General features: G+C 33.8%; 4 protein-coding genes, 1 long non-coding RNA gene and 1 pseudogene across 8 annotated transcripts; 4 read left to right on the top strand and 2 right to left on the bottom strand.

Moving 5' to 3' along the window:
• Window positions 1-1,135: 1,135 nt before the first annotated feature.
• On the bottom strand, window positions 1,136-5,487 carry LOC104768534 (uncharacterized). 4 transcript variants are annotated; one of them, XR_015593874.1, is made up of 11 exons: window positions 5,202-5,467; window positions 4,500-4,874; window positions 3,893-4,295; window positions 3,642-3,806; window positions 3,469-3,559; window positions 3,225-3,375; window positions 3,069-3,127; window positions 2,143-2,776; window positions 1,948-2,054; window positions 1,745-1,869; window positions 1,136-1,664 (listed from the first exon to the last, which is right to left on the bottom strand). XR_015593874.1 is itself a non-coding variant. In XM_087506376.1 (7 exons), the coding sequence occupies exons 3-6, from the start codon at window positions 4,037-4,039 to the stop codon at window positions 3,227-3,229; spliced, it is 552 nt and encodes a 183-aa protein (XP_087362502.1). In that variant the 5' UTR covers window positions 4,040-4,295; window positions 4,500-4,874; window positions 5,202-5,487; the 3' UTR covers window positions 2,953-3,127; window positions 3,225-3,226. The 4 variants fall into 4 exon arrangements, 1 of the variants encoding a protein (XP_087362502.1); XR_764250.3 differs by having other exon boundaries at window positions 2,143-2,254; XR_015593875.1 differs by lacking the exons at window positions 1,136-1,664; window positions 1,745-1,869; window positions 1,948-2,054 and having other exon boundaries at window positions 2,277-2,871.
• Window positions 4,212-4,820, bottom strand: LOC147918378 (eukaryotic translation initiation factor 2 subunit alpha homolog). Its single transcript, XM_087505734.1, has 2 exons — window positions 4,500-4,820; window positions 4,212-4,295 (listed from the first exon to the last, which is right to left on the bottom strand). Exons 1-2 carry the CDS (start codon window positions 4,818-4,820, stop codon window positions 4,212-4,214), a joined length of 405 nt encoding a protein of 134 aa, XP_087361860.1.
• A 4,824-nt stretch (window positions 5,488-10,311) lies between the features above and the next one.
• LOC104772106 (uncharacterized) lies at window positions 10,312-10,811 on the top strand. Its single transcript, XM_010496753.2, has 2 exons — window positions 10,312-10,612; window positions 10,672-10,811. Exons 1-2 carry the CDS (start codon window positions 10,312-10,314, stop codon window positions 10,809-10,811), a joined length of 441 nt encoding a protein of 146 aa, XP_010495055.1.
• A 380-nt stretch (window positions 10,812-11,191) lies between these two features.
• On the top strand, window positions 11,192-13,285 carry LOC104768532 (purine-uracil permease NCS1). Its single transcript, XM_010492539.2, has one exon. It carries the CDS (start codon window positions 11,235-11,237, stop codon window positions 13,110-13,112), a length of 1,878 nt encoding a protein of 625 aa, XP_010490841.2. The 5' UTR covers window positions 11,192-11,234; the 3' UTR covers window positions 13,113-13,285.
• Window positions 13,286-13,402: 117 nt separating this feature from the next.
• LOC104768530 (uncharacterized) lies at window positions 13,403-14,525 on the top strand. The gene is made up of 2 exons (XR_764246.3): window positions 13,403-13,657; window positions 13,777-14,525. It is a non-coding gene; the product is annotated as an uncharacterized LOC104768530 (long non-coding RNA).
• An 888-nt stretch (window positions 14,526-15,413) lies between these two features.
• LOC147918377 (MATH domain and coiled-coil domain-containing protein At2g42465 pseudogene) lies at window positions 15,414-15,860 on the top strand (annotated as a pseudogene).
• Window positions 15,861-16,011: the final 151 nt, after the last annotated feature.

The following is a 16,011-nucleotide window of genomic DNA, read 5'->3' as shown; positions in this document are numbered from 1 at the left end:
TGTGAACTTTACAATAAAGAAATTAGTTTTTCTTTTTAGTGTAATTAATCGTAATGTTGTCACCTGAGAGACATAATGCACTAGCAATTCGTTATATACTGTACCCGTATTCTTACGATTAAAAACTACTTATCATTTGCTATTACTTAAAAGTTGTGAGAAAAAAGATACTAAAAATATATTTGACTATTTATTAAATGGGTAAAATAATAAAAGGTTCTTCCAAATTTAATTAAATAACTTCACATGGGGAATTAAGTAATTGTGTAGTGTACATTTATTTTGCTAACCATGGCATCGCTATATTTATTTTGCAATTTTATTTTTGCTTATAATCATGTAAGAATCGTGATCAACACTAATACCCTTTTTTTTTTTTTTTGAGCAAAACATTTATACCCCACTTCTTAACACAAACTGTTACCACATAATGTTTTAGATATTATTTTTATCAACTAGTGTATATTCAATTTTTACAAAATGATCGAAAAGGAAAGGAAAGCACTCAGATCATTTTTCTTTGATATTTTAGATTTTGCTTTAAATCAAATGTCAAAGATTTAATTAAACCGCCCAATGACAGTCACCATCTATCGACTGAGAACACAATTTTACACATTCATTCAAATCTCTTGAGGATTTCTCACAAACTATTATTGGATTTCTCACAAACTATAATCAATCAACTGATTTGGTATCTCTAACATATCGACATAACATCCCTAAATACTTGATTAGGTTTGAACGCTCAACAAGCCAATATATATATACTCTAATAGAGAAATGAAGCAATTCTGAGATATAAGAAAAGAATAATGGGTAGTTTCGGAAGTTGCAAAAATTATCCAAAATCTAATCCAATTCCAACACAGAAGATGAGTCGAAGAAGTCCTAAGCTGGACCTTTCGCCGCCTACGTCAAAATTCAAAAATAGTGGAGCGCGAGTATATAGCTCTAACTTTCTTCTTTTTTTTTCTCAACATTTTTCAACCATTTTGAGTTATCTAATGCAAGAAGAATTTTTATGCTTATGTGGGTGAAACCATGTGTCTTGTCTTGGTATTTTTGTACTCCGTCGAATTTTCTGGTTACTATAATACTCTGTTTCATTGGATGCATAAAAAAGGGTAAGACGTTTTGTGGGTGTGTGTTGACACCATAACAAAAGTAGACATTCTTAGCGAAGCAGAGAGATTGCTTACACATAACGACAAGGAAGAGTCTTAATTAAAAACTATAATTTTGTAAATAGCTAGAGTTGCACCTTCAAACATATGGGGCTGCGAGTGATCTCCCTATGGTTCACAATAAATAGAGAGACAAAAAAAAAAACGGAAACAAACTAGTTTTTAGGGGTTTTAACGAATTTAGCAATCAGTTCAACTTTAACCTCGCTGAAGAAGGCAATGATGCAAGCGTCTGGTTTAACAGGAATGATTTTGCTTAGAGACCAAACGATCAATGATGTCTGAAACAGCTGATGGGATTGGCTCTACTCTTCGATCTGCATAAAACCCATATCTTCTCTCATGTTAACCCATACACAGAAAATTATAAATAGAGAGACCAAGTTGATACTCTCTATCAGCTATGGGGAGACCAAGTTGGATCATCTCGCGTCCATGTCCTCTTATTTGGCCGTTTACAACCCACATATGCCTCACCTGTTTCCCATTAACCAACAATTTAAGACCCAGCTAAAAACAAGTTAAACCATTACAGTAGAGCAAACAAGATTTCTTACTTTGAAGTTGACCTCTTCTATCAGGAAGTCTCAGATTGTTGACAATAGAAACGAGTTGAGAAACCGAAACCTCCTTTGCGTCAACCATTTTGTCGTATAGCTTCAATCCCTTCGACAACATTAACCTACTCAACAAAACTCCGCAACTTAGTGTCCTAGGCCTAAACTATAGACAGAGACACAGTAAAGACAATCCAACTAACCATTTTCGCTTCATACATCTCTTGGACAACAAAAGTCTTCGCCATATGCTTGCAGGACACTCTTCATCTTTCTCTTCTTGCTTTTTTCTCAGAACAGAGACTGTTATCTGAATGATGGAAACAACGCATAATCGGAACATTTGCAACCAAGTCTAATATCTGGTGAAAACCAAGAAATCAGATCTTCCAAAGTACCTTAAGAAAGCCGAGTTACACTTATGGTTCACTATCTCCTCTTGAGTTGCAGATTTTTCCAGTTTTTTTTTCTTGTCTTTACAATCGCTCTTCGGTTTCTCGCTACCATCATCTGTCCCACAGACAAACACAAGTACACAAACAAAAATTACGTTTTCAGTAAAGCAAAGAGTCCAAACACTGAAACCCGCAAAAGACAGACATTATATACATATACAAAGAGTTCATGCACACTGTTCAAAGATCATATAAAACTGTTGTTGTTGATATGAAATCCTCGCTTTCTAATCCGAATCGGCAAGAAACCAAACCCAGAAAGTTTTGTACACAACAAAGAAGCTCAAAATTGATACAGAGATAGCTTATTTGCGGATCATGCTTGGTCGATTTTGTCACTGGCGGCGACCGGCGAAGCTGCTTCCAACCAACAGTCGGTTTTGGGTTTGGGTTTGGGTTCGGGTAGGAGTCAAACCCTCGGGTGGGTTTGACGTTTCAGTAGGAGTCAATATAAAAGGACCCTCTGCTTCAGCTCAAGGCTCTGCTTCACCCTTTGTTTAAGTCCACGTCACTTGCTATTTGTGTTGACTTTACCAGCTCAGCAGTGACTTTACTTGTTCACAGGCCTAAGAGAAGACTGAATTTGTAGCAGAATGGGATCGGGTCATTGCTGCTTTTGATTCGGATGTTTTGTTGTCTTTTTCGTTCTAGTTGGCAATTTTGAAATTTATTCTGAAGATATTTGTCATATATTTATGGAAAACAGTTTATAAACACAAAATTAAAAACTAAAATTCGCTTCAAAAAGTAAAATTTAGCCGATGAGTCAAATATATAAAAGATAGTAATCAAGTCAAATGGCAGTTTTTACAACGAGATCATAATCCGAGACAAAAAAAAATTAGCCACAACCACTCCCAAAAACTTACCAAGTTATGGCTAATTATAACCCGCACCCAAAACTAGACCTGGGTAGATGAGATCAAACCTGACGAGACAAGAAAGAAAAGTAAGCATATATATATATATATAGTAAGAAATCAAAATGTAATTAATAACACAAAATTACAGAATTAATTACATACCTTCAAAGAGTCATCTCAACAAACTCAACGATGGGACACGCATAATCAAACCGTAAAAATCCCCTATCACCAACGCCAATGTCACCGATGCTGTCCAGTATCTCAAAGTACGGGATAAGAGTGCCATCATCCTCTTCATGTACCCCAGCACCTATCAGTTAGCAGAAATAATTAGGATCTAAACATCCACGTTCATTAGGCTATCATAATTTTGAAAACATTTTATTACAACATTATATGGCACCTGTCAAACTCATGGTGTGAATACTGTGCCTCTTAGAGTGAGGATTCCTCTCATATGCTTTAAGTTCTTCTTCGGTTGGCTTATATATTGCCTGCCAAATAAAAAGACATGGGAAGATGAAAAACCAATCTAGTCAAAATTTGGACCAATCTCAATTCATCACCAATACTTACCTGCCCTTGTAAGTTGTTCTTATAGCTAGCAATCCAAATAACCGATACTGTGATGCTCCCACGCAAGTTCTTAGCCTTATCTAAGAGAAGTCTGATCCAAGAAGGAGGGGAGTATTGGTGATCGAAGACAACATCCAATGCACTTAAGTAGTACAAAGGTACCTCCTACACCAAGAGATATAGAAAATTAGAAAATTTCAAAAGAAAAAAATTAACAAACTATTATTAAAGAAAAGACTGTCACTACTTACCCCTTGAGAAGATTTAATACCCGAAGTAATGAAAACATCCTCAGAATATGATAGACATTCAATGCTACCATCATTTTCATGGGCCAGATCTTCCTGAACTGCTTTATCGACGAGATCATCAATACACAACGATTCTTCCCAGGGCATCCGATCATTGTCCTTCAAAAGGGATTCAAATTGGCGAATTTCAGCACAAGCCCAACAAGTGGAACGATCTTGATCCAAGCCGTAAGAACTGAGAAGAACTTGAGGATTTGTAATCCTTAGAGTTTGAAGAGTGATGTTCTGAACACCATAAAGCAATGCAACTCTAACCGCATTAGGGACCAAAGATGAAAAATCCCAGAAACTCTAAATCCATCAACAACCGGTAACTAGGCCAATTAAGAAGCTTGTATAAATCCTGCAGAACATATCAAACACAAATAAACAAAGAAGCACACACACACAACATATCATATGATATCAAACACAAATAAACAAAGGAGATAAGGAGTATCAACAAAAAAACCGATATCAGATTAACAAATAGATGCATCGTAAGAAGCAGATAGCAGTATCCAAATCAAATCAAAACAAGAAGATAACAAGAAGAAGAAGAACTTACTTCCAAATCATAACCAGTCTTCCTTGCTACAGATCGCATAATCACATGGACATGCTTCCTTTTGTTGAATCTTCTCTCACAAGAGACTCTACGTTGAAAGCTCACGTTCTTGGTCAGAAGAAGTGGATCCCTTGAAGATAGCATAGCAGGCTCGATTCTGTTAAGAACAAGATCATCATCAGCATTGATTCTTCCAATAGGGGCGTTGCGGTAACCAAGAAGCTCCACCGTTCCTCCTCTTCCGTCTTCGTCGACGGAGACGACTCTCACCATCACCGGTCTCCAAACCTTGGGTAAAGGCTTGCGATACATCCGGTCCATTGTCGCGACCGCGATCGTCGCGAGAGAGAGAAACAACGCTGAGATCTAGGGTTCCTAATTTGGGGGAAAAAGAAAAGATTTTCACGCGTTATGGGCCTATTAGGCTGGATGGTGGGTTTTGGGCTTATAATACATGGCGAAATTTTAAGACAAAATGTTTTTTGTATTTTCGTATACAAGAAAAATTGAGATATTGAAAACAATAATTGAGATCTTGAAAACAAGAACTGAGATCTTGAAAACAAAAATTGAGATCTTGAAAACAACTTTGTTTTTGGATTTTACAAAAAAAAAAGAATTGCAAGTATGCATACATAATTTGGAATAAGAATCCGAAGAATACAAATATTGTAACAAAAACAAATAACGTGTATTCATTACTTATCGGATTTCTTGAGAAGTCGAGGAGAAGGACTAATCTGTCAACACGATTGGTCACCATCGGCGGAGATTGGCCACGGTTATCCATCGGAGATTGAAACTGAGGAGGGAGATCTAAGATTGCTACGTATGAATTGGAAAAGAGAAGTCGAAGATAAAAAAGATATACAACGAGAGGACTAGGATTGTTTTTATATAGAAGAAATAAGAGGGTGAGGTGAGAGAGATAAGGCCGTCCAACCACTTTGCTAATAAAGAGGTGCAGTACCGTGTCAAAATCTTACCCGATTTCACCTTTTTTTTTTTAATTACTTGGGATTCGGTCAATTATAGGGATACAAAAGGAAATAAATTCGTAAATTCCCGGATTTTACGGTTTGATATTGAGTAAATTTACAAATTCAAGGAATGTCAATTTGATCACCCCATTAATATAGATATTTGTTTAGCGGATTATGCTCCAAACGAATTAATATAAACCATCTTTAGTAAGAGTATCTTCCTTGTTGACAAAAAGAAAAAAGATATTATATTCCATAAATCATTAAAATTGATTTTATAATTAGGAAGTTATTTAAGTAAATGTTTAATTTGGTTGTTATAATCAAATTAGATAATCCGCATATCAACTTTCCTAATTCCTAGTATTTCAAACCCAATTGCACTAATGCTCAAAATCAAACTAATTATTCCTTTCCTTTTAACAATTTTGAATTGTCCGTGTTCAGTTTGATATTTCTCACACATATTAAAAAAAACTTATTATTTAATTTATATTACTCTTAATCGATGTATTATTTTATTTCATATTATCAATTAATAAATTAAACATTATGAATAAAATTAGATAATTTATCAAAACATAATTTAAAACAAAAAAATTAACTTTTGAAACAACAAGTAACTTTTAATGGAGGGAGTATCTATTATTATTTCCAAATGCAATTAGTCTCCTAAAATATTTGATTTAAATAGGTTTTTCGGTTTCAAAATTAATTCATTAACATTTTTAATTTGAATTGATTAATAAAGCAATCAAATTATAAATATATATATATATACTAACATTAAATTTATGGATAATATTTGTTCAAAGCTAGATGAGATAGAGTCTTTACTTTATTAGGGTCATTTCATAAAATTCTACAGTCAAATTAAATTCAGTTTTTTTTAAAAAAGACCCAAAAGGTACCCATTGCAATTGCAATTTAAGAAGAAAAAAATGACAGTTGTTGGGAAAAAGAAAAAAAAAAAAAAAAAAAAAGGTAACAAACCAAATAGTATGAAAAAATAGGTATCCACGGATTTAATTGAAATAATTGATGCAGAAAATCATGTTACTCCGTCAACATCTCTCTCTCTACTCATGAATGCCCAAATCTTGATTTGCAAGTACACTAATTTTCGTTACCCAAAAAAGTAGTATTCCCTTCTTTTCATCTTTCTAAACAAAAATAAATAAAAATCTAGTTTAGTGAAAGAAAAGTCGCGTTGTCGACAGTTTAACACAAGTGGGAGGACACCTGACCGCACCACAAGAAAGTAGTACTTTATTCTTATCTGGAAACGACCATCAAATTTTTTTATTACGGCAAGTGGGACGACAACACGTGAGCGCACCCACAAGGTCCAAAACCCCACACACAAAGTGAGTAGTACATATCAATATTATTTACAAGGATCTATAGTTATATACTAGTATTACTTAAAAAGTTAAAATGAATTCAATTTTATTAGTACAAGAATTAGATTAAATTTTAAATTTTATTGAATACTTGATTAAAGAAAAATAATTTTTAGTAAAAAATCTTTAGTAAATTTAGAAATTCAGCGATTATGCCAATTTGTAAAATTTGTATTTGTATATATCATCATTAATATAGATATTTTTTAGCAGATTTATGCTCCAAACGAATTAATAAGCATATTCGTTTGTCAATATTAATATAAACCATTTTTATTAAGAGTATGTTCCTTGTTGACAAAAAAAAAAAAAGAAGAAGAGTATAATCCAAAAAATCATTAAATTAGTTTTATAACTATGAAGTTATTTAATTAAGAAGTTGGTTTAGTAAATACTCTCTATGTTCTATAATAGACTATAAAATTTTCTAGTTGAAGGCACAAGGTTTAAGAAATTATAAATGTTTTTGTTATTTTTTATAAATATTTATTCAGAAAATTTAAAGAATAGAAAAAAAAATTGGAGAATAACTTATATACAAGAAGACCTTTGAGAGTTTCTTCCAATGACTTTTGTATAGTTTTTTTCTTTTACATTTTAATAGCAAAACCTTTTTCAAGGAATAAAAAAAAAAGAATTGAGATTGAATCTTAAATCTCTTATTTTTAGACAAAGAACCAATTTACATGGCTGATTTATATTATTCGTTAAAAAAAAATAGTATTCTTCTTTTCATCTTTCTAAAATCTAAACAACCACAACAACAAAAATAAAAAATATATATATATACTATCTAGTTTAGTGGGAATCGCATTGCCGACAGTTTAACACAGTGGGACGCGTGACCGCACCAGAAGAAAATAGTACTTTATTCTTCTTTGGAAGCTACTGTCAAATTTTTATTACACGAGTTACGGCAAGTGGGACAGTACATGGCTTGTAAAATATTGTTGTATAACAAGAGTACAAGACTAAACCTCACTTTTTTCAAACGTGTGCATCACATTCACACTACACATGCCATGAAATCACTATCTCTCCACCTTCGCCTTTTGTGATTCTCCACTTAGCCGTTATGACCAGTATTTGTATGTGACGTGTAGGATTTAGCCGTTATAATTTATTACCGTGGGCATACTAACTGGGCCAGTTACTAAAGATGAATAATTCACGTTACGAATGGGATACGACTGAAATCTAAAAATGTATTATATTTATCTTTCGCAGTTTAATTTATTTTGACACACATCAAATATCCCAATAATTACAAAGAAGATCTTTATATAATAAAAAGGTAAAAATTAAATACTTTTATATCTAAAAAAATAGTCATAGTCAAAACTGTAAGCATTTGAATACATAATTTTTGCTATATCTTCAGTTCAAAGGGTGCAACTAGTAAGCATCGATGAGATTAAAAAACAAATAACAAAAAAATATATATATATCTGAATAGAAAATGGGATTAATTATAAAAAAATGGATTTACAAATAGATCTATATTTAAATTGATTTTTTAAGAGGCATTTTGTAAAATAAACTTTTTATATGTCACTTTTCAAAATACTATTTCATGATGTCTATTTTTAAAAATACACATTTTTAATATATAAAATGATTAAATTACAAACTATAAAGTAAAATACTAAATCATATTCCCTTAAAACTATACCTTAAATATAAAATAGAGAACCCACACCTAAAAAAAATTATAAAAAATTATTTAACATATTATAATTTTGTAAAAGATGGCAAAAATGAAAATGTTCAAAAAATGTGTATTTTTCAAAAGAGTATCTTAAAAATGTTATTTCTAAGTTTTCACAAATTCTCTTTTTAAAAAACTTAATATCAATTTTTAATTATTTTTTAATATCCTCCACCAGTACTTAAAGCAGAGTGAAAAATATATGTGATTGTGAGGCAAATCAACAATCAAAAAAGTATTTGAATGATATTGATAGACATAGATAGATTGCAAGTGAACCTCCAATATACTAAATATTTAGCAAGTTTACAAAGAGTTCTCTATATCTAAACCGATCAAAAGTATGAGTTTTGGTTTTTGATCACTTTTGCATTGGATGTCTATAGAAGAGACGTATTAGTCCATTTGACATGTAACAAAATTAAATCTTTCTAGAAGATCAACTACGTACAGTACCATTGAAATATTATTTCACTCCCAACAAGTCATCCCTATATAAACAATCGGAACTATTACATGATTCAAAGCATTAATAGCTCAATCGAGAAAGTTTATAAAGATAAAACGAATAAACGGATGCTAGGAAGCTGAAAACAAATCCTCACCGTGCGCATGTACGAGCTTGAAGGATGAATGGTGGAAGCACCAAATCTAAGTCGACGAGATTACAACATTATGTAGTGTCTTACTAAGTTATATGGGAATTGTTTTGGAGATAGTGAGAAAATGTCTGAATATTTTCTCATTTTTGGTGTCAACTATACTCAAATCAATATCAGATTTATTTAATTAACTCTTGTTGTCCCTTTAGAATATCTAATTAGCATACTAACAAGTAACAAAGAAACAAAAAAATTGCATCTGGGAACAGCACAACAACTGAGTAAATAAGACAACATATATATTTTTTCAAAAAGAAGATAATAATAATAATAATAATAATAATAATAATAATAATAATAATAATAATAATAATAATAATAATAATAATAATAATAATAATAATAATAATAATAATAATAATAATAATAATAATAATGTTGACAAAAAATAAATAATAATAAGACAAATATTTTCTTATGAGAACCATATATATACAACTTGTTACAATACAACAATTCATCCTATTAATCTTGAAAATTATCTTCTCATTATTTCAAATCATGAAGTATTATAGACATATACGGACAAGAAACATTATATAGCATGCATCAAATTAGCAAAATTATCTTACTACAAGATGAGAACATTATATAGCATGCATCAAGTATTATAGACATATATACGGACAAGAAAAATTATAAACATTATATACGGACAAGAAACATTATATAGCATGCATCAAGTATTATGGACATATACGGACAAGAAAAATTATCTTACTACAATCTCAAAAGTGTTGGTGTCACTGCCTTCTAAACTGATTGGAACGTTATGCTGTCAAAATTAGCAAAAATGTACAATTAACATGAATATCAAATTAAATTATTATTATTTTAACAAAAAATATTATGCTCATGTTATGATGTCATAATTTACAAAAATGTACATTAATATGAATATTAAGTTAAAATTATTATTATTTTAACAATAATATACATTAACAATGATTATTGAGTTAAATTATGATTTTAACGGCATATTATGCTATCATAATTGATAAAAATGTACATTTATATAAATATTAAATTAAATTATTATTATTATTATTTTAACATATGATTCTCTTGTACTCATTTTCTAAAATCGAATTGCATGCACAATGTACTCATAATGCACATGTAATTCGATCCAAAGTCAATTTCTCTTTGTCTGATGATGATTCAGATAAGAAAACTCCGGTTACTAAAGATTCTGGCAAACCGGAGCTTCCGCCTCCTTATGACCCTTTCAGTAAGACACCGGCGATTGAGGTACCAGAGGATCCTAAGAATCTCCAAGATATATTCCACAAGATGAGAACTGAGGGTTTTACTAATGAAGCTATGAAAATGTTTGATGCGCTCAAAGTTTTCATGCGTATGCTTTTCTGTGGTGTTTCGCCTAATGCTTATATACATATACTGTTTTGATCAAAGGGCTCGCAGGGGATGCAAGAACACTTAAGGATGCGAAGAATTACTCGTTGGAAATGATGGGAATTGGCATGAGCCATAATGCTGCCACTTACAGTCCAGTGTTTGAAGGCCGAAAGGAGATTGATCGCTTGAAAGAATAACATCTTCACCAAAGGCCAAAAGGTTGGTCACACTTCTATGAACTACTCTGTTCCAGTTATTAGTAGTATACGAGTCAATGTGGCTCTTTTGTTCTTAGGTAAAATAAGAATAAGAAACAAGTGTTCGAGTTGTTTTTGAGACTATGTCACTGTCATGTATGTTGTAGTAAATACGCTTTAGAAAGAAAATTATAGCTAAGATACACGTCTTTAGGGATCAACTCACGTTCTTTAGTTGAGAAATTTTCGACTCAATGAGTAGGCAAATGAAAGTCAACGAATTGAGTAACATGAACATGAGAATCTATTTGGCTTAAATAAAAAAGGGAAATAGAATCTTTTTATTAAAAGGAAAAAATATGGAGAAAAAAAAATGAGACTCTGAGAGCGACGAAACATCCACATGGTTCATCTCCCAGCCACATGTTTCTCATAGGACTTAAACACAACACCAACGCACAATTTCCATCACACATTCTTCTCTCTCTCTCTCTCTTCTGTGTGAGGAGAGAAGACGCGATGGTCTCAAATTGCTTAAGCCTTGGTCTCCATCTCAATCTTCATCCCCACAAACACAATCAGCATTCTTTTTCTTACTTAAGATCCCAGACGAAAGCTAAACTCTATCAGCATGTCTCCACAGTTTCAAGCCACAACACTTCTTCTGGGTCTAAGTTTGACTCGCAACATAAAAGTCTTAAACTCTATGAACTGGGCAACCACAACTTGAGTTCAAACCGGCGTGTTGGCAACTTGTGTTCTACCCGATCCGGTGACATCCGCCCAAGATCGATGACCGGCTCAGAATTCAACGACTTGGAGTACGACGAATCCCAATTCGACCCATCCCTCACGAATGACGAATTGAAACCGACAACACCAAGCCAAAGAACGTTTTCATGGTTGGACATGTCAAGTTTATGGATCGGTCTCGTTGTTGGTGTGCCTACTTATTACCTCGCTGGGAGCCTAGTGGACCTTGGCATGGCGTGGTGGCAAGGGATAGCAACAGTGGTTACTGCCAACCTAATACTACTCGTGCCGCTCGTCCTCACCGCTCAGCCTGGCACTATGTATGGTATCTCCTTCCCTGTCCTTGCTAGATCATCGTTTGGCATCCGTGGAGCTCACATCCCGACTCTACTCAGAGCATTAGTAGGTTGTGGATGGTACGGTATCGAGACATGGATAGGAGGAGAAGCTATCTTCTTGCTCTTACCGGGTCACATTAAGAACTCTGCTATGTCTCATACACTACCTTGGCTTGGAACTTCTCCGCTTGAGTTCTCTTGTTTCATGGTCTTCTGGTTGGCTCAGCTTTGTATTGTTTGGAGAGGAATGGACGGAATCAGAAAGCTCGAAAAGTACTCTGCTCCAATTTTGATCACTCTCACTTCCTGTCTCCTCGTCTGGTCCTATATCAAAGCCGGTGGGTTTGGTCACATGCTTTCCTTGTCATCCAAGCTTACCTCTGCTCAGTTTTGGACTCTCTTCTTCCCGTCGCTAACCGCAAACATAAGTTTCTGGGCAACTCTAGCTTTAAACATCCCCGATTTCTCCAGGTTCGCGAAATCCCAAACCGATCAGATCATTGGTCAAGCTGGTCTTCCCGTTTTCATGGGTTTGTTCACGTTCGTTGGTGTAGCTGTTACTTCCTCCACAAGCATCATCTTTGGAAGAGTCATCTCCAATCCAATTGAGCTTCTAGGTCAAATCGGAGGCCTCGCCACAACAGTACTCGCTATCCTTGGAATCTCACTAGCCACACTCACTACAAACATAGCTGCAAACGTGGTCGCGCCAGCAAATGCGCTTGTGAATCTAAACCCTAAGTTCTTCACATTCGGGAGAGGAGCCTTCTTGACCGCAGTTATTGGAATCGTGTGTCAGCCATGGAGATTGCTCAAATCTAGTGAGAGCTTTGTGTACACGTGGCTCATCGGGTACTCAGCACTTATTGGTCCAATCGGAGGCATACTTCTCGCAGATTATTACCTGATCAAGAAGATGAAACTGAACATTGGAGATTTGTACTCACTGAGTCCCTCCGGGGATTATTACTTTACTAAGGGATATAACGTCGCAGCCATCGTGGCTTTGGTCGCCGGGATAATCCCAGTCGTGCCTGGCTTTTTACACAAGATCGGAGCTTTGTCGAAGGTCTCGAATGGGTTCGTCGTTGTTTACGACAACGCTTTGTTTTTCAGTTTCATCATCGCAGGATTTGTTTATTGGATCATCATGTCTCGTCTGAGAAAGAAACAGAGCTCGTTGCCTTCTTCTTCACAGCCGCTTTTGTAATAAATAATTTTGCTTTCTCATATGTATTGGGCCTATTGGTATTTAATTGGTTACGGGCTTTGTTACAGAGAATGGGCTTGCTACATATTCAGCCCATAAGCAACTTTCCAACTCATTATTTGGTACCCAAATGTGATTTACTGATTTATATAAAGTTTATGATTTCAAATAAAGACTTGCCGACACAAGACTCTATCGAGACGTGAAAACATTGAATGTAGTAATATATAAAGTAGCTGGCACGAAACAAACTGTTTCTACTATCTAGATCTATTCTAATTTCAAGATCTGAAACATTAATATATTAGTATCATTTATATAATCAAAAGAAGACAACCAGTTGCAAAGCCACGTTGTATAGTATAACTGTATAAAGTAAAGAGAAAAGGAGAAGAAGAACATTATCACAACCATCCAAATCTTCAAGATGCGAAAACATTAGCCAAAAAAAGTCCCATCTTATAGCATAATTTACCATCTCGATTCTTCCTATGATCAATTCCACATCGCCAAGCGGGGAGAGGTTCTTCACGTCGATATTCTAGGTTAGATCTCAAGTGAAACCTTAACTCTTTATACTCACAATATCTAGAGCAAAATATTTGTCTTGTTTAAGTAAATCACATTCAATCTTAGTAGCTAATGATAGTAACCTATTTTGCAGACATTCAATCTTAGTAGCTAATGATAGTCACATAGCATCGTGGAGCTACTCTTGGGTGTAACGCTAGGAATAAATGATTGCTCACAGACTCGGTAACTAAGCACACGGTACATCTACTCGGAAGTGACAGTCCTTTATGTGACACTCAAGATCTGCTCTCGCAAGTAACAAGGTTTGCAGAGGAAGTAACCTTTTTAGATCATCATATCCATTTATAACGACCTTAAGTATAAGTAGATGTATGGGGTGGGGATATAGCGAATTTTGTTTTCTGCGGGGAGCATTTGCACATCTTTCATGGAGAATGAAATCACATTCCATTCACGAATAGTAATCACCTTCATATGTAGGACTTGCTTGAAAAAACAAGTGCAAATGAGCTCTCAAGCATGTTTGATTTCCTATACATGAGAGTAATTTTTATTCATGTATGAAATGTGCTTTCATCCTCCATAAAACATGTGCAAATGCTTTCCATAGGAAACAACATACGTTATATCCCCATCCACTTACACTTAAGGTCGATGTCAATAGTATGATAATAAATGTTACTTTGACGGTAAAGCTTGTTTTCGCGAGAGCAGCGGTTTCATCTATTAGTGTTGCATAGATCAGAACGGAAGCTTTGTCAGAGATCTCCCAAGGGTTTATTTCGTTGAGTTTTGTTATGTTTTCAGCATTTTCATTGTATAAAAATCTAGTTGTCGAACCGGCCGGGTCAATGGTTCATGAAAATTTATTTGATTTCATTGTTTCACCGTTTCAATTATTCTTTAAACCTTTTTACACATATCTTGGTCGCCTCATCTTCTTCTCTACAATTCTCATCTCCTTTAACGTGCTTAACAAACGCTTGGTTTTTCGATCTCTCTTTTATTTCGAATTTTTTTATGTGATCGTCATCGTTATAGTTAATCATTGAATATTTAGCAATTGATTATGGTGTATACTTTATTATAAATAATTGATCTTCATATGTGCAATCTCTTAATAATTTCATAGTACTACGTCTGAAGTCTTTTTTTTTTTTTTTTCTTTTAATTGTGGGTTTAACAAGCAATGGAAACATAACCAAATAAAAACTATGAAGAAATAGCAGTTTCTACTATCTTAGTGTTTTCCATTCAAAAGTTTCAATCACCTTATCATTATTTTTAAATTTCGTAATTTGTTAAACATGATATAATTAATTTTAATTTTACATTTATAAATTATATATATATATATTAAAGAAATATTAATTAATTAACCAACGGTCAAACCTGGTTGACCCGATAATCTAACCCGGTGACCCAAAAAGTAATCTGGTTCACCTTCCGGGTTGGGTTTAAAAATATTGCTAAATATACATATTTGAGTCTTAGAAGTTATTTAAGATAAGTTAGTTTTCCTAATTGAATTAGGAAAATATTGTCTAAGGTTTTTATATAAAAGGAGATGTAGAGTTATTGCATAATGTAAGAGTTTAAGAGATAACAAGAGAGCTTTAGGTTTTAAGAGATTTTCTTAAAGATAAAAGAGAATAATTCTTTTAGCTTTGTGTTCTTAAACTTGAAGAGTGTTCTTGATACAAATTCTATAGAAATTTCCATTGTGGTACTCTTCTCGAAGGCGCATACCAATATCGAAGAATACAAATGGGGAACCAAATGGAGACACAAAGTAAAAATATTGTCCATGACTTCATTGTTGACCCTTCGCAGGAGAAGTTAATGCATTGGATTTTTCAGCACTATCCAGAAACTGCAGTGAATTTTAAATTGCAAAACCAGCAACTCAGGACAACGTACATGAACATTCTCTTAGGCATCATTAATACACTTTACTACAAGCCTCCACATGATCTCTCCGAGTCTCAATTAAGCAAGGCTTCCAAGGACTTGTATGATCTGACTCAAGTCGGTTTCAAACTGCAATGGTTAAGATTGAAGCTTCGGAAGGTTTGCTTTGACAGGAAGAAGTACCATCGTGTCTCTGAAGTTCGGATCGGGGAACTTGAAAAACAAGTTAAGAAACTTGAGGTGATGATGTCTGATGTCAAAGCTGGGTTGGAAAAGGAGAAGGCCAAGTTGAAGAACCCATAGTTCCTTAGGGCTCGTTTTCTTTGCGGCAATACATGAAAACTCCTACTTTTTTCTTTAAATTTATTGCTTTTTTTTAGCCAAACATGATTTTGTAGGTTTTCATCTATGTAACCATGTACTTCCGGTTTTTGGATTTCCATATAATTCTTTA

The sequence above is a fragment of the Camelina sativa genome, chromosome 20, assembly GCF_030686135.1.
Source record: "Camelina sativa cultivar CO46 ecotype springtype chromosome 20, ASM3068613v1".
In the NCBI taxonomy this organism is placed as follows: Eukaryota; Viridiplantae; Streptophyta; class Magnoliopsida; order Brassicales; family Brassicaceae; genus Camelina; species Camelina sativa.
This window is presented reverse-complemented; position numbering and strand designations above follow the sequence as displayed.